Below are 19,485 nucleotides of genomic sequence, written 5' to 3'. Positions count from 1 at the left end.
TCATTTACCAAAGTCATTACAAAAACAATATTTAACAGAAACTTGCAATAATGTCACAAAGTTGCCTGGCTTTCTAGGTTTCCATTTACTGCAGAGATAAAGCGCTGATATCTAACCACACTTGAGTGCTCTGCAGTAATGTATGTCACTTCATTGTGGTGTGTGTGTAGGATCTGGGAGGCATATGAGTGTGTCAGCATGATGAGGTGTGGTTTTTAATGCAAGCATGTATGCTTGCCAGGCAGGGCCTTCTCATCTGGAGCTCCAAAAGGTCACAAAACCATCAAGCGCTGGATCCCAAAACCACTATGATTAATTCACGGCTGGTGTGATGGAGCTGCAACCTAAACAAGCAGTACAAACCACAAGAAAAGGTGCAGTCACTATTGCTGCAAAAGTACACGTGTGGTTCTGTTTCCTGGTGTTTTGTCTGGGAAACCCGAAGACCCAAAAGCGCCACATAGGGGTGGGCACCATGAGGGGTTTTTACACGTATCTTCCTGAGCAACTCTAAAGGTCACTAGTCAGGGGGGTTTTCACAAGCGATGCTATCAGATAAGCGAAAAAGGTATCGCAAGTCTCATTCAAATCCAAATAACCACAAGCACTTAAATACATTTTTAGAAGGGATTCAATTTTACATTGTTTTCAAGCCGTGGCATCCAGTCCTGGACCTGGAGAGGCAGCATATCTGACAATTTTCCTGGTCCTGTTAATCCAGTATCCAGGTGGTTTAACTAAAAATGAATACCTGCAGACACACCAGTCTTCCAGGTCCAGAATTGGACATCCCTGTTTTAAAGATTTAATATTTTAGCAAAAACCCTGATGCCAAATTGATTATATATATTTAAACTTCTTACCTAGTGCTGTACTGAATGTTTTTACTTTTTCTCCTTTTAAAATTATAAAAAGCACAAAACTTTTTTTTCCAATAAGCCAAAGCCAGCAGTAATTTTAAACCTGGATTTAATTTTAAACAATGGTAGAAAGCCAATTCTCAGAAAAGTGGTTGGACACTGGATGCAAAATCATTCCTAAACAAGACACAAAAACAAAACAGGATGAAAGAAAACTTTCTATTGATTAAGGTCTGTAATAAAACTAAATCTGGATGAGACATTCATACACTATCATATCTAAGCCAGTAGATCAAAAGGTTAAAAAGTGGATATTTCAAAGACCAGTCCACAGGCATAAATGATCATCAACTGATTCCTCCCGATCTCTTCCTTACCTATTTTGAAATAATTATCAACCAGAAGATCCTCCAGACCAATGGCTGACCAGAAGCTGTGGTCCCAGCCACTTTCTGAGGAGTAGGTCCATTTACAGATCAATGTACAGAGAGACCTGCAGGAAAACCAGAATATGTTAAAACATTGGCAGAAACATCTCATATCACAAAGAACTGATTAATGGACTGCATTAATCACAAATGTAGAAAACACTAGTACTGAAAAGTGTAGTACTAATGCTGTAGGGTAACGTAGCTGTTCCACATTTTGGTAATTTCTGAGTAACAAATGTTGAATACAAAAATTATTAAGCTCTTAAAGTTTTATCCAGTGCAGTATTTCTTCCACATGTTCCATCTCCCATCATATATTTGCATTGTCAAAGATTCACAGCCATTTTTAGGGTCACCTATTCAAAATTCATTTTCATCGGGGTGTTAACAAACATGAAAGAAAATAATACTGCTTTTAAACATTGCAACTTATACTCAAACACTGGAGGAAGAATTACTGTACATGTATACTGGCATGCTTCAGAAAAGAATAAACATATTATACTGTAAAATAAAGCTGCTTATGGCTGTGATAAAGTTCATATTTTATAAACAAGTCTCTGACATGAAAGTTTTGGAAGTCACATCAGGTACAGCACATCTCCATTTTGTATATTCAAGTACGACAACTCTGTAAGAATGACAGTTGGTTTGTTAATGGCTGGATGGTTTGTCCTTCACTTAGTCAAACAAAAGCCTGGTAGACTGGCAATGACTGAAAAATAGTAAAATTCAGGGATTATGATGATGTATAAAACTGGGTGGAGTCTAGGCCTCAAAATGTAGTCAACATAACATAAACCTGAGCAGTGAGATTATGATCAACAACAGTGAGCTGCTCCTATAGCCTGCATTAACAGCCCATCAACTCATGATGCTATTAGGACAAAAATGCTGCTGTTCTTTTAAGTAGCTCTCACTAAACACCTTCTGATCTCTCATTTACATGTGCCTTAACATACACAGAAATGGGATTCCTGAAAAAACACCAACCCTTTGTCAAAATTCAAGAAACTGCCATCCACATTTATTTACAAATTCCAGTTGTGCTAAAAATCTTGCAGCTGTAGAATCTCTCAAATGTGAGTAAACGCCTAGTGGTATCTGTGCTTTTGATGGAATTTTCAACAGAAGGTGAGATGTTTAAGAGTTCCCATGTTAAAAAATCATTTCACCAGACAACAACTCATTTAGAAATCAAAGATCAGCCCACAGTTGTAAGAAGTGACTGTGGTTTAAGCTGAAGTGAAAGCAATTCTGTAAAGTAGTCTTGTAGAGAGCACCAAATATATTCCACAAAGAACGCTTGGTGTCATTTCACCCTATAGTTTAAGATTTAAATTTAAGCTTGGCAACCCCTGCATAGAAGAAGCCACACACTTCCAAATGTAAGTATATTGGCATTACTGTAATAATAACGTTTATCCATCCATCCTTTTTCTAACTGCTTCTTCAATTCAATTCCTGGGGAGCCGGAGCCTATACCGGCAAGCAACTGGCGCAAGGCAGAATACACCCAGGATGGGACAGCCCATCACAGGATTCTCACAGACATGCACCAGAGCCAATTTATGTTATTATATAATATGTGTTATTATTTATGGAACATGTTATGGACTGTTAGAGGAAGTCCAGAACACCCAGAGGAAACCAACACAAACACAGGGAGAACATACAAACTCCACACAGATAATACTCCAGATCCGGAATTGAACCCTGGGACCCAGCACAGTGAGGTAGCAATGCTAACCACTCTGCTATGGTTGCTGCTGGAAGTGGCGTTAGTGGGACCAATGGGGGGCACCCACCCTGCGGTCCGTGTGGGTCCTACTGCCATAGTATAGTGGCGGGGACACTATACTGAAGTGGGCCCTGTCTTTCAGATGAGACGTTAAACCGGGGTCCTGACTCCCAGTGGTCATTAAAGATCCCCGGGCATTTCTCGATAAGAGTAGGGAGTTATCCCGGTCTCCGGGCCTAATTTCCCCCCTCGGCCTTTACCGTGGCCTCCAAATTGTCCCCATGTATGATTGGCTTGCACTTGCCCTGCGATGGACTGGCGCCCCGTCCAGGGTGTACCCTGCCTTGCGCTCATTGCTTGCCGGGTAGACACCGTATGGTATAAAGCTGTTTGGCAAATGACATGACATTAATAAATTGATATTAATCTCATTACTATGCCAGACTGGTAAAAGGGATTAACAGGTGACACTCAGATCTAAAATAAAGGTTTTTTCAAAGTTATTTCTCCCAGTGCTAAAAAGTAAATGTTAAAAAGCAGCAAACTTGATTGCAAAGGAGTTTTTAACACTGCTACAAACTTGAAAGAACGTTTACAAATTTATTCTGGAAAATCTAAAAATTGACTTGTTGATGTTCTTTTCCTGGCATAAATTTTTCCGACATCTGATTTACAGATCAATGCGGAAACTTTGTCGTACAGATGACCTTTATAGGAGTATAGTATTTCTTACCGGTTCATGTGTATTCTTTTTACAAATTTCAGCTAGATAAATGTCCAAAGACTCATTAATTCCCAAAATTTACCCCACCTCTGTGGTCACACTCCTGTTTATAGAACAAAAACTTTCATTGGATTCTCCTCCTTTGAAAACCTTTGCCAACAGTCTACCTTTGCAAACTGACATACAGGGGATTGGGCAAAGATAGTAGGCAAGAAACAAATACTGCCCAAATTCCCATTGCACTGAGTTTCTTCTTTTTCAGGATTTTAAGACTATTTGGTCAATCTACATTACAGAAGGGGTTGCTATTAGTTAAGATTCTCATCTAGCCATTTCCTGAAAAAAGCTAGAATTATCAGCTTTGACAATTAGCAGGTTACACTGTTCCAGACTCTCACAATACTTTCTGTAAATAGTATCTCCTAGTTCAGTGCACTTCCCCATATTTACCAATGGTGTCCTCTGTTTCGCGTTTCACTGTTGATTCTTTCTCAGCATCTTTAAAGACTCTGAATACTTGAACCAGATCCCCCCACAGTCTTCATTGTTCAAGAATTAAAAAGACCTTTACCCTGTAAGTGCCCTACACTCCTTTATGCCCAGTAAAAAAGAGTGGCCGCACGCCGCAACAATATCTTTTCTAATGTGTTAAACAAGACTGTATATTGTAAATGAGGTCTTACTATTTCAAAATGAAATTCAACATAATATTAATCAATTAAGCTTTTACACATTTAACTAAATGTTCTAATATTCTGTTTGACTTTTTATTGCATCTTCATGTTTTCATTAAATGTGAATGATGTACTGTATAAAAAACAATGTTTTTTAAAAGTAACTTCTTCAAACTCAGTTTTGTTTTTATTTTAATAACTTATGTTTCTTCAGTCTGCACTTGACAAAATTAAATTGTCCACCTAAGGTGACTGCCCAGTTTTTTGTGTTAAAATGGTGTTTTTGGAAACATTTTTACATTTTTAAATGTACAGTATCAACAGTATTTGCTAATCCTCCTATTTTTGGTATCATCTGAACCCACTAGATACTGTACTATACTGTACTAGATACAAAGATACTGTACTACATCAGAATGTAGGTCACTGACGTACATTATGAAAATTGGTGATCTTAATACAGATCCCTGTGGCACTCCACTTAAAACATCTGAGCATTCACCTTGAACTCTTTACTCTCTGTTCTCTATCCATCAACCAGTACTCTGTATGTAAATACAATAAATGCATCAATTTGAATGTTCAACCCTGAAGTCTGACAAATAATCTTTTATGAGGAACCATCTAAAGTCATCTGAAAATCTACATTTGCCAAATGATATACTGTTTATATTCATGAGTACTGCTGCTTGAACCTGAACTCTTGACCTAACTTTTCTACACCCATGTTGAGTATACCCAAGATCCCTACTGCTATACAGATGATTACTGTACATAGTTTGTGATCTGATTATTGAGTAACTTAATCAGATTATAAAGTTATTTTTTGTATAATTTTTTAACTTAATAAAACCATTTGGGCAACCGCTTCCCTAAAAAATCTAAAAAAAACTGCAATAATAATAAAATAAAGTAATAATATAAAACTTTATATAACATTTCAAAATAACCTTGACCTTGTCTTAATTGTTAGAAAAGACTAGCACAATAGAAGCATTTCCTCTGGTCAGTTCTTTGAGAAACTGAGAAAACCAAAATTAGCCATGTCTACAGTTTTATTTTTGGCCACTTCAATCCCGATGATTTTTTTCCAAATTATGGGATTTTTTAGGTTAAGCAATATTAAACAGTGAGGTTAAGCAGTGTTTGTGGCTCAGTATGTGACCCTCTTCCCACTGGACCTGAATTTCCAAAACCCAGTATGCTCTAATATGGTGACTTGATGGTGATGTAGGAGATGCCATCTTTTGGACAGGATATTAAATTGAGGCCTTGACTGTCACACCCCACACTCTCCCTCGCAAACGCCGTTACATTCCCAAACCCACTGTTTCACAGTCTCATTCCTAATTGAACCCATCACATTCCAACAGGCACTGGATCCCACAAATTCTCACTCCCGGACCAATTATCCAACCACATCCCTTTCCCTCCTGTAGAATTATTTTGTGTGTGTTTCTAAGCCTTTTGACTAACCTCCTGGTACCAAATCTTTACTCCTGCCTTTTAACCACGCCTTTTGGATTTTGTTTTTGGATTATCTTTTGGATTTCCCTGGTTTCCGGACTCATTAACTCTCTAATTGACCAAGCCCCTGGGTTATGTCTTTGGATTTCCCTGTGCTACTCCACATTCTGCGGGATTCATGGTTATGCATAAGGATCTTCTTATTCTACCAATCAGTTTTGTGACATTGACTACCTAGACATTAAAGATCCTATGAGACCTTTGGGAAAAGTTAAAATTGAAATGTTACCCCCAGTGAAATATCACTCTGTGTTTGAACAATCTGGCCTATCTAAAATTCCTCCTTAATTCAAGAGGCTGCAGCAAATACTCCACATGATTTGATGTACTATATACTGGGACTGGAGCATAATGGCTGCTATGCATCACCTACATGGTAGATTACGTTTTTTGTCTTCCTATATGTGAAGCACAGAGATCCTTTGGAATTACAAGCATTATATTCACCTAAGTATGTTTTAGGGTGTCGTTCAAGACAAGTGCATTGTGGGAGAGATGGGTGAGTGCAGATTATTGATTTTAAAAGGTGGGGGCTGCGTATCAGTGCTAGATAAAATCGACCTCCTATAGCAAACAGTTGTAGGAGGAAAACCACTACAGTAATGCAAGGACTTTTTAAATTATTGTCATAGAATGCTATGGTTCAGTCACCATGGATTTAGAAAAGGTCTTGCTTAAGTAACTACTTAAGAGTTTTTTAAGACAGCAATAACAGATATACAGTATTCAGAACACAAATACGCATGTAAGATTATCAGAAGGATTAAAAAGTTCCACATAAAATATTAAATTTAAGGCATTAAAAATGTCAGGTATGGTAAGCTAGATAAAGAGATGTAATGAATGGAGTGACTCAGGGATCTGTATTAGGACCACAGCTTTTCCAAATGTATAACTCCGAGACTAGGAATCTCCAATGTTGGTCCTAGATAGCCACAGTCTAGCAGGATTTATAAGTCACCATTAAAAAGTTGGTTTCCAAACAACTAGCACAATTTCATTATAAACACTGAAGCAGGTAATTTGCTCAATTATGTAGTTTAAAGCTCATTTGAAAAAAATAAATAAAAAACACTATAGAAGTAGCAAATAAAATTGTGAGATGAAAACTGAAGACTAGACAACAACAAAAAAGATTACAAAGTAGTCCAGAGTTGAAAGTAGCAAAACCATATAGTGTAAATTTAGGATGGGAAAAAGCCAGTAGGAGCTACTTATAAAACAGACATAAATGTGTATGTTGACAAACCTGAAAGAAAGGTAAACAATGTTGCAATATACTGTACAGACAATAGTGTATATTAAACTTATATTTAAATTTATATTTAAGAATGTTACATTAACATTTAACAATGGACTTATAAAGTTATCCTAAAAATTAACAATGTTATAAAAAAGGCACTGCTGTTCTGGAAACAGTCTGAAAAAGAACAACACAGTACGTTCTTGCATTCAAAAGAATGCTCTGCGCTGGCAAGTTAAAAGAATTGACACTTCTTTTTAGTCTTGAATAGGGAAGACTACGATGGGGTCTGATTTCGAAATCTCAAAATACTCATTGCTGTTCAGTCATCGACAAACTCAAGCCAGTTGATGTCTTCAAATTTATCATAGGATAAGCAAACCATAGGATACAAATAGAAATTATAGGGAAGTGTATTTAAAAGACCAGGAGGCACAAATTCATTAAGCTTTCAGTTGCAGTATCTTATTTGGTATATTTGCCCTTTATTTATTACTGCAATTTCCTATGTCTGATAGTATAAGATTGAGAGGCTAGATTATTTGCAGTTCTGACGTTTTAGGTTATGTATTCTGTATGTGTATGTTAAGCTTCTCAGAATTTAATAATAAAAGAGGACCTAATCTGATAAGCATCCTTTTACATGATCGGGAATACGGACTGCAGATAAAATTAGCAAACGCATGCTGCCTTTAAATTTGTCACATGTATGTATTTGAAAATGGTAAGCAATATGAGTAATAGCATGTTAAAACATGCACAATAAGTACAATAAAAAAGCTATAGGACTGAATATACATCCAGTATTATTGACTAATACACTTATAGGATCATTCACAAACATGAGGACACAGCACTGTGATGTGAGCAACAGTGTAATCTGCCATGTAAAATTTACAGACTTTACACACAAAGATACATTTGTGGTTAAATTTATCTCCCACAGTAGCTTTTAATATACTGTATAACCACTCACACTGAAAAGTAATCATTGGATTCCTCTGTGGTGATTTACATCAATGCATTAAGGTTGGTATTTCAACAGGATCTTTATAAAGTACTTGAAAATATGTTATGTAAAGGAAACTGTATATTGTCAAAACTGATGTAGTTTGTAATTGAAATGAAAGATTACTTCAACAGAATTTATGTATAAACAAAATAGTGATTAAATATAACATTAGAAATATAATATTTCTAATAATATAGATATAGTGTCTTCCAAATGTATTCATACCCAAATTAATTATGAACAAAAACACCAAATAGCAGAAAGGGATTTACGTGTCTCACTTAAACAATTCTAAGAATGTTATACTCATAATCATAACACTGTACAGTAGCACTGCACACAGCAAAGTCATATTTGTCATAATTAATGACAGAAAACAAGAAATATACAGTAACATTCTGTGATTTGAAGTGTAAATGAAGCCTTAGGAACTATATAGAGGCCTCTGTAAGTCTCCTGCTTCCCTGGAGAAGAAAAAAAGGAAATTAACGGAAAACATTCAGTTCCAGCACACAACATCATGGTCAGACAAACCTTCAAGGGCTGTAAGCAAATGGTCATTGACCGTCATTAGTTGGGGGATGGCTATAAAAAATCCTTACAAAGATGAATCTACAACTTTCTATTGTAGTGTCTTTTATTATGAAATTGAAGGCTACTCTCATAGTAGCCATCCTGCTAAAAAAAAAACACACATACAGTATATCTTTGCACTATGGGCTGTTTGACAGATGGTTTTGGAGGCAACTGTAACTCTAAAGGCTACAGTTGGTGATCTTAAACTGTTGAGAACTGTCTCACATTGGCATTTGTTTAGGATACAAAGTGTCAAAATTTAAAAAGAAATGTAAATAAAAAGCAAGTTTTAGTGCTTTTGTATTAAAAACAAAAAGATGTGACTCAAAATTGCCAAACAACAGAAACAATGTATTTTGGTTAGGTGAAATGAAGATTATACTTTTTGGTCATGTTCATCAGCACTATGAATGGCATAAAGGATAGGGGAAAACTCCACAAACTCCAACACAAAGCAGGACATTTTGGCCAGACACCTGGTTCTTTCTGCCAGGAAGCTCAAGTTTGGCAGAAAATTGACATTCCAGAATGACAATGATCCAAAGCAAACATGAAAATCGACAAAGGAATGGTTAACTGCACACAAAATAAATGTTCTCAACTGGCCACCCCAATCTCCAGACTTCAATCCAATTGAACATTTGTGATTCTATGTATTCTGTGATTCTAACAAGATGGCAGTGCCATTTAATAAAATCAAAGGATCTTGAGGACTCTATATGAAGAAATGTTTATCAATTTCTTAAGTGCTTGAACCTCATAGCAAAGTGAAGGAGGTATTTATCCAAGGTAATGCCTGCCAGAGAAAAAAATAAAAAGTACTGTCTATAGAGATGTGAATAAATGTGACATTTGTGTTTTCTAGACTTAAATCATTTATGATAAATATGACTGCTTTGAGCAATGCTACTAAAGTTACTGTATAGCACTGACAGAATGTTTTGAGGAAGAAAAATTATCCAAAAATTAAGTCTTTCTCTTATTTGATGTTTATTGTTCCTATTGCATTAGGGGTATGTATAAATGTAGATGGAAGTGTATATACAGTATTGATGGAAAAAAGAAACGCAACATTTTCTGGAATGGGAATACTATAGTTATAGCTTATGTACTTTCACAAAAAGTTGTCAATTTGTTTTAAGCCCTCTGACCAGCAATACAGCTTGTGCAGTGAGGCATTGCAACTTCCGAATCACTCGAAAGCTTGTAAGGTGCACTTTTACCCAACAAGGTCCAGGTGGAACAGTTATGCCTGATCAGGTCACCTTTAAAAGGGTCTTAATTCAAAGCTTAGGAAAAAGGCCACACTTAGTCAGTTTTCTGTGCATTTCATAATGCCTCGAATGTCACCAAAAGCAAGGGAGAGGGCCATTGGCATGCTGCAAGCAGGCATGTCATGTGCCAGCGTTGCCAGACACTATGGAGTAAGCCACTCCACTGAGTCCTGACTGCAGAGAAGGTTTCAGCAGACCGGCAGGACAGATGACCGTCCAAGATCCGATCGACCTCGAGCGACCACACCAGAGCAGGACCGACACATCACACTGGTCCATCTGCGAGATCGTTTCAGATCTGCACCTGTACTGCTGCTGAAACTGCCAGCAGACACAATATCCGCATCAGTGACAGGACAGTGAGGCTCCATGCTGCTGGCCTTAGAGCATGGCGACCTGTCAGAGGCCCTCTGCTCACACCTCCTAGACGTCACACCTAACTGGTTTGGGCCAGACAGAGGCTGTGATGGACTCGTCAGCAGTGGCATCAGGTTGTCTTCATGGATGAGTAACTCTTCAGCCTGTTCCACACAGATGGGAGGGCCAAGTTTGAAGGAGGAGGTGTCGCATTTCTTTTTTCAATCAGTATTTTTATCAGATGTAACCAATTATTGAAAGAATATTTTTTGTTTCATTTTATTCAGCCTTAGGCTAGATGCCTATCTTTACTCTCTGTAGACAATGGCTTCTTTTGTCCTCTCAGTGTAGCTTTTGAGACAGAAATAATGCTTTCCATTGGTACAAGAGGGAGACATACTGTACTTGTACTAATACAGCCTGATGCATACAGCATCCATGCCCACACTTAAACATAATTTGGCACATCTATCAATTCATTATTCTTGAGTAAATTTGCAGAGATGTGGTTATATTGCTGTATCATGGGAAATTTCAGGACTCCTTTAGAATCTGTGTTGTGCAAGAGCTACCTTTTCTAACATAATGTACTGTGAGCTATTATTATGTTACTGCTAGCTATTACTTAACAAACATCCACTGCAGGAGAAATAATCAAAGAATTACCAATAAATATATGCATTCTTGCATTTCGCATTTTAGACCAATAACCTATGGGATGATTTTTGGAGTACTTGGATTAACTTTGTGTTATGTGAATATTTCTTTCCAAAATTATACAGTATGTTTGTAAAACTAGAGAGCTTCTTCAGTTACAGGTTCATCATTGTGACCAACACCTGCAAGCTGTGCTAATTAGATACAATTCAAATTAAAAAATAATTTCAGGAACAGTTTATTTTAATTTTAATCAGCTGTTCTGTGTACTTCCTCTCTTCTTCCATCCTTCATTGATAAATATAGAATTACTATCTTTAGCTCAGGTACGTCTACATACAGTACATATAGTATATAAATAAAAAATAAAGTAATTGATCAGTACAATAAGAAACCAGATGAATAAAACATTGGTAGATAATGTAGTCAATATATAATGCCGTACAATTAATGTAGGAGTCTCAGAAATACACTAATATGTGACCACATCTGTTAAAGATTCGGTACGAGGGACCGAACCAGTGAGTGAACCCACTTGCAGGAGCGAACAAAGCCAAGCCGTAATCCGAAAGCAAGCCGTAATCGTAGGAACGAGCCGAGAGTCCAGGGGAAGCCAGATATCCGTAAGGGAACGAGTACCGAAGCCGAAGCGTGATCCGAAGTCGTAGTCAGTAGAGCAATCCAATAATCCAGGGGTAGCCAGTGATCCGAAACAGAGTGAAAGAAACCAAGCCAAACCGAGATCCGAAAAGCCGAAGTCCAAAGGGAAAAACCGCAAACCGAAAGCCAAGACGAACACAGAGTAGAAGTAACGCAACCAGGAAGCTCGAAAGGGAAAACCAATACTGAGCAACGAGGTAGGGAAGGACAGGTGTTTAAGTAGGATGAGACGGGGGTGTGGTGATGAATGGGAGAACTAATAGGTGCACTGATGGATAGGGGCTACGCCTACTTCTGCCTCCTCCGTTGCCGGGAGGCAGGGATTGTAACAACATCAGCATGCAAACAGCATTAAGAATATCTGTGCTGTTTTAGACCATAACATATGCTGGACATAAACATATGTTATAAACATGCACTTACTTCACTCATAGAAATTCATTCACTCATTCAGAAATTCAAAAGTATCAGTCAGTATGTCTGTGTTCTGACATGTAACAAGATGATATTTTGGCATATTTGGCGATGGAATTGATGAGTGTGGAATACTGCTGCAGATTGTGCACGGAACCATTTGTGCCCTTGAATGGTCATATCCCAAAGATTCGGTTGTTTCCCCCCATACATTTCAGTCTTTCAAGTATCACTCCTTCTGGTGTTAGCAATAGGAATATTTCTTGACTTAGGAGGCTGTATCTTCCTCATTAGTATAGTGGTGAGTATCCCTGCCTGTCATGCGGGAGACAGGGGTTTGATTCCCTGGCAGGGAGTCGCTCTTTTGGGCGGAGCGCTGGCACTGTGGCTAAGAATCTGTGCCTGTGGCCGGAAAGTTGCCCGTTCAAATCCCGCGTCCGGTAGAGGAATCCAACTCCGTTGGGCCCCTGAGCAAGGTCCTTAACCCCAACTGCTCCAGGGGCGCTGTACAATGGCTGACTCTGCGCTCTGACCCCAAGCTTCTCTCCCTGTCTGTGTTTCATGGAGAGCAGGAAGACAAATTCCTAATGCAAGAAATTGTATATGGCTAATAAAGTGATCTTATCTTATCAATACGTGAACTGCTGTCTGAGAGAGGCAGGAAACCATTATTACACAGTGACTGAATACATTTAAATCTATAGTTTGCATGATAATTGTCTGATTTGCGTTTTGAACTGAAATTTTATGGATGTCTTCTGTGGCATGTATTTCTTTTCAGCACTAAAGGCTCTAAAGCTGCTGTACACAATTCTAATGTCAGGACTCTATATAACAGCTACTGTATGTATCACCTTTGCACCCATACCATACATAACATACAGAGCATACGATTATTATACAGTAATCTACGACATTTGAGACTATGCTTTGTATGATTTATATCTCGTTTTTGTTTTGAATTTCCCGTTTAAGCACTGTAGTTAAATTATTTTATGTTTACATTATCAACTACAAGATAAACTTTTGTTTTGATTTTGTAGAACACAATGACAGCTGCACAGTCAATTTGTTCAACAACAATACTGTTTAATTGTCCTCAATAAGGTGTGATCTTCACATGGGTTCTAATAAGTGAAAAAACACTCCATTCCTTATGTGCTCTATACACATATACAGTACAGTCATAAAACCATTTTTATGAGTTCAAAGTTAAGAACTGAAGTTTCTTTTTTAATTGTTTTGTTCAGCTTACACTGTTTCCCCAAGGAGGGAAAAGTGACTTATTAGCCACAGACATTCCCGACTGAATGTTTTCAATTATCTGAAGCTAACGGAACAGTCTGGGAGAAGCAGGAGAAAACCTTTCTGACAAGTGTGAGTGAAAGGGAAAACCCAGACAGCAACAAAAATAGAACCTGCCATCTTTCAGACACACCAGGACGCTTTAATAACTGCTGTCTACGACTGACCCCCCTAACACCACCTCCCCTCCCCACATCAATGTACTTAAAAATAATCAAAATAAAAAGTAAAACAAAATGTTCATTTTCTCAGGTTCGAAAATAATTAACATCATAGGACAGAATCTGTTAAAAATTAATTCTGTGAATAATTCTGATTATTCAAATTTTATACTAGAAGACTTTAACAAGTGTGTAGACTTATACAATAAAAACACTTGAAAAGCAAAAATATTTGTAAATCCATTTAAAGTTCAAAACAAAATTAGAGGCACGAAGTGTGCTGGTTTCTGTTTTCTTCAGAAAGGATTTTCAAAGCAGTACCAGGAACGGATGAATCTCAAAAGCCTAAAGGGTCAGACCTTCTTGACCCCATAAATACAGCTGGTCTGTCAGTCAGCACTGCAGGGGTATTTTTTATGTAGAATTACACAGAAATGATTCTGCATGTCAGAAAGAGAGTTTCCTCCTCATTCTTAGATAGTGTGCGATGACAAAGCCATTCTACAGTGGCAAAATCTGACAAAGTGGTTAAAAACCCTTCTGGTAAATGAGTGACCAGCTAACAACAACAGCATATTGGAGTAGAAAACTACCCTGTGCAATAGACAGGGTTATGATCCACATGTACTGAGAACACACATGTGCAGTTTGCTGATAATTCTAAGACTTAAGCATGCAGCACACCTCTAGAGCAAAACTTCCCATTTTAGATTTTTTATAGAAAAATGTGTTTATTTTTAAGTCATTATAATTTTACAAAAACATAAATATATATTGTAAAAGAATGTATTAACGTCCATTGATCATCACTGTCAATATCATATTTATCATTTATCAGCTTTGAAAAACTACTTATACCACACATTAAGGCCAGCATCCCCAAAGCACTTGATCCTCACCAGTTTGCACAAACATCGCACAAACCGCTCCACAGAGGATGCAATCTCTATAGCTTTACACACCACACTAACCCACCTGGATAAAAGGAACACCTATATAAGAACAATTAATAGGTTTATTCCGTGCTGAAAAAAAGAAGAAAGAAAAACACGTTTCGGCCGTGGAGCCTTCTTCAGGTGTCAGCCTTCTTCAGGTGGAGCCTTCTTAGGGTCCACGGCTGAAATGTTGTGTTTTCTTTCTTCTTCTTTTCATTCTTCGCAGCTACCCACCTGAACTACTAAAACCTATACTAGAATGCTGTTCATTGACTTTAGTTCAGCATTTAACACCATCATACCCATAAAACTTGCTACCAAGCTCAGGGCTCTGGGTCTATATACGACCCTCTGTAGCTGGATCCTAGACTTCCTCACCAGTAGACCCCAGACTGTCAGAATTGGCAACCTTACCTCCAACACACTCACCCTTAATACAGGTGCCCCTCAAGACTGTGTGCTCAGCCCACTGCTATACTCCCTGTTCACCCGCGACTGTACTGCCAAGTTCAGTACAAACACCATCATCAAGTATGCTGACAATATCACAGTCTTGGGCCTGAACACTGACAATGATGAGACTGCCTACAGGGAGGAGATAAAACAACTAGCAGATTGGTGCAGAATCAACAACTTTAGGCTCAATATCAGCAAAACCAAAGAGCTGATCGTTGATTTCAAGAGACAAGGAAAACTCCACTCCCCCAACTAAATCGAAGGGCCTGCGGTGGAGAAGGTGAAAAACTTCAAATTCCTAGGTGTTCACATCTCTAAGGACCTCACATGGGCACTCAACACCTCCAGTCTCATCAAAAAGGCACAACAGCGGCTGTACGTTCTGAGAAGGCTGAAGAAAATATGCCTGCATCCACGGATCCTCACCAACTTCTACAGATGAACGGTGGAGAGCATACTGACCAGCTGCATCACAGTCTGATACGGCAACTGCACTGCATCCGACTGCAAGGCCCTGCAGCGGGTGGTCATAACTACCCAACACATCACAGTTCCATTAACCTAGTAGCCCACAAATCATAATTTTTCCCTAGAATATCTTAACCCTCTGATATGTAACCTCCTCTGTACGCATTAGATAAGTCATTGTGTTCATTGTGTTCTCTAAACCCCTTCATCACAGTGGTCCTGCTATGTGCACTTCTTCTGTTTACCACTAGACACCTCCTCCAGGACTTCACTCTCTATTAGCAACTGGGGCTATAAGTTCAGCCTCCCTGCAAAGCTGACTGGAGCACAGTGGACTGATCTCACATCCCAGAGACTTGCATTTTTTCTTTGTGTAATTCTGTTTGTGAGTGTGTTTGCAATGCTTTTCTTTGTTGTTGCTAGGTGTGTGCATGGTGCAGTGCAAATGAGTGTATGGAGCGTTGAATGAGAGAAAGATCTGCTATGTGCATCAAAGCATCTGTGTTTGTGCACTTGTGACATTTCACTTCCACAACTTCACTATCTGAGAACCTTTTTTCCTAATCTCCTTTCTGGATCAGGAAGAAGAAATACAGAAATTACAGAGAAGCAGTGAAAGTCATCAAAGAACAGAAACAGAAAGAAGAAACTTCAAATTAAAGTTTTAAAAAATAATTTACTATGCGGTACCAAACAGAATAAAAGAAAGCAGAATTCATGCTTATCTCACACACTTGACAGTGACACCGCAGTCATTATTTACAACAGACCAATTCACAAGGAACCTACATGCAGTTCTGAGAAAGCACATAAGTCGATTGAAACACAGGAAAAACTCAGAGGCACCTATAGCCCTGATTGATCCTTTATTTCTAGTCCTTCAATAAGAGTCTTTATAGAGGGTGTTTTGCTAATTCCTGTTATGCTACATGAAACAAAACAAGAGCACAGCTCAGCCTGCACAGCCAACAGAAACACATTTGCCTGCCTGAGATCACTTTCCTGAAATAGAAAACGGCATCTACTTCTCAGATTTCACATTAAGCTGCCAAGCTCACCGCCGGCCAGGGCTGACAGCTGCAGAGGGAAGGGGCTGAGAAGGGGAGGGTATGGGGGGGGGAGGAGGTCTGCTGGTGTGAGTCAAATCTCTCCTATCGCCATCCCTTCTTGGAGAAAAATGAGGAGACTCCTCAAAACGGCCATTTGCAGACATACAGTAAATCACCACTGGTCCAAACTAATGGCTGTGAAATTCAAAACTATTTGTGGTGCCTGCATCTTACAAGCCAGCTCTTTAACAGCTTAACCACTGTCCTCGATGTCAAGAAGTGCCTGGGAAAGTTCTCTTAAGTGGGGCTGGCTACTGATAAATAAATGTATGCATTTCCCACATTGACAACTCAGAAGTTGCAATCCGAATACAACTTCATAATAGCAGCACTGATAAGATAACATTCAGAATATACTGGGATAGGAGCAGGGTAGGCCTGGTCTTTACAGCAGAGAGAGGTATGTGAACACATGTTACTCCCTCTCACAGTACTTCACCAAAACCAGAAACACCTGTCCAGGGTGTCAATACACACACTTGTAAATTATCCATTTAACCCTTTCCTTCATTGAAATATTCTAAAATAACCTTGAGAATCAACAATGTCATCTGAAATAATGACTACATGTAATACTGTATATACAGCTAGAGACTGCAGCAGCTAGGTTCCTTCCACTGTCTGCAATAAAAAAGTCCAGACTTTTCAAGCCTTCTCATGCAAGAAATTAAAATTAGAGCCTTTTTATTCTATGACAATTTTGAAGTAATACATAGTTACGGTATATTGTAAGACAGTTTTATACTGAGACAGTAGTTACGTTGTCACTGTGATTTTCAGATTTTCAGTCATACTATGGATTGCACGATTAACAAATTAAAACACACTATTTGACAAAAGTGCAATAAAATTATAATTCAATAACACTAAACCAAACTATATTTCACACAAATACATAAAAAATCATAAAATATCTACACTATGACATTACTACATCTACATTAAGTTCATAACATCTTAAGCACAACTTTCTGCCTCGCTTTCCATTCTAGCTGCTGTTGTGCACTGATTGACATATTTTTTAAAATTTTACGTGGACTGTGTCTCTTATTATTCTAGATCTAGTTTGCCAGAGGTGGGACGTGAAAGAAGGAACTTAGTTGACTATCATACATTCCCAAACGCAGGGCAGATTAAAAATACATTTAAACAGCATTTGTTTAAAAATAGTGTGTTTATTTCCACTCTCTGCATTAGAAAAGGCTCATATAAAGACCACATGGACCTTTGTTTATACATACCCACAGTGTTACACTGACCAGCTGTGAGAGACGGAGAGGGAGGGGCAGAGACAGCAAGGAAGATAGGGAGGACCAAATACACAGCAGGCAGACCTTATCAGCAGCCTCCCCAAGAGACCAGCAAACATACACTGGTGTTAGTTCCTATCTCCTGGTTCCCAGCCCTGAGCTTGAACCTTGAGGACTCCCTGCCTGATAGCACTCCAGTACTACCTTATCAAGGGGTCTTTGCTTTGTCAAATTAAGGCGCACTGTCAAGGATTAATGTGTCTCCTTAAGATATAGATGACTTCATGCTTGGCTCAGCCTTGCAGGGCTGTAATGGCAATCTGCCAATACTACATCTGCAAGCACTCCTCTTCCCTCCCTCTTTACTAAGTGAGGATGTGATCCAGATTATTCCCAGGGTTCGGTATCTTCTGACAGTTCTGCTGTCCACACAGAAGTGTGCAGGTACCCCCCCTCCCCCCAAAGCTCTATGCAGGGGCAGTGACAAAGCTGGTTCTAGTGCGAAATAGATTTAACACCAGGTTTTCTGAAATATCCCCTACATAGGCAGCAAATCTTAAAATAAATTTTCAAGGGGCATCCCTCAAGGGCTTTAATGTGTTTTATTTTTGCAGTTCAGTGTTGCTTTGATTTAGCCACAGCTGAGTTCCATCATAAACCTCTTCCTTCAGACTTCTCCCTGCTCTTCTAGTGCTGCCATACTATACAGTATTATGCAGCCAATCTCAGAGTCAAAGTTCCCTGTCCAATTTTTAAATAAGTAAGCTATCAAGCAGATGAACCTCCATTAGCCCATAAAATGCCTTTTAGTTATAAAAAAATAGCAAGAAAGGTTTTTGTTTTTATTTACCAGAGTGTTTTTTATTAATTATTTCCAGCATCATGACTACTCAACTGAAAGTTTCCAGTGACAAGAACATAGTTTAAATGTACTTCCTCTTAGTTTCTATTTGGATTCACTGGTTTGTGTTTCACTATTCATTCTAAAAATGTTCACTAGGTTGACTTTGTCAAAGTCTTTTTTGAAGAATTTTGAAAACAATCAGTTCCCTTCATAGTTTTATCTGCTGAAAACTAACAGTCAGGCTTTAACCACATTTATAATAGCATTTTAATTTAAATGAATTACACCACATGAACCTAGATAAGTATTTTAAGCTCTAATGTGCTTATTCACTCAAGGTGGCAGTGAAGCCTGGCTCTTGCATTAATCTTGAATGTCAAGCCTCTCCTTGTCTTACCTTGCCAATGATCCTGTGGCCTTCCAGGACAGAAAGTCAGGGAGATCAAAGAAGTGTGCCGCTTTCTCCCAGCAGGAATGTCGCAGGTTCTGAGAGCAGCCAGTGATCAACAGCCATGGAACGTGACAACACAAGAAAAGCAAGAAAATGGAAGCTGATTACACACCAACTGAAAGCAATACATTCAGATCCATAAAGAAAAGTTTTAGAGGTACATTTGACCAAATCTGAGGGAGATAGCACTCGGGTGCCAATGCCCCCAAAAAAGATACATTAAACTAGCATACAATACATACATTTCCTTTAAAATTGGATGTTCATGGCAATGAAAATGTATAGCCATCCATTGGTTGACAATAAAAACTCATTCCATGAAAACTGTACATCCAGTACAAGTGAAAATTAATTCC

General features: G+C 38.4%; 1 protein-coding gene across 4 annotated transcripts in view; it reads right to left on the bottom strand.

Moving 5' to 3' along the window:
• The window catches only part of fggy (FGGY carbohydrate kinase domain containing), a 95,651-nt gene that overhangs the window by 61,146 nt on the left and 15,020 nt on the right, over positions 1–19,485 (bottom strand). For all 4 annotated transcript variants that reach the window (XM_088598781.1, XM_088598784.1, XM_088598783.1 and 1 more), the window contains 2 exons: positions 19,076–19,164; positions 1,238–1,353 (listed from right to left, as the gene is read on the bottom strand). In XM_088598781.1, coding sequence (XP_088454907.1) covers positions 1,238–1,353; positions 19,076–19,164 — 205 coding nt within the window. The remainder of the gene's footprint in view (positions 1–1,237; positions 1,354–19,075; positions 19,165–19,485) is intronic.

This window comes from Lepisosteus platostomus, chromosome 11, assembly GCF_059453375.1.
Source record: "Lepisosteus platostomus isolate fLepPlt1 chromosome 11, fLepPlt1.hap1, whole genome shotgun sequence".
Classification (NCBI taxonomy): domain Eukaryota; kingdom Metazoa; phylum Chordata; class Actinopteri; order Semionotiformes; family Lepisosteidae; genus Lepisosteus; species Lepisosteus platostomus.
The sequence above is the reverse complement of the archived record's forward strand: the minus strand, read 5'-3'. Positions and strand labels throughout refer to the sequence as shown.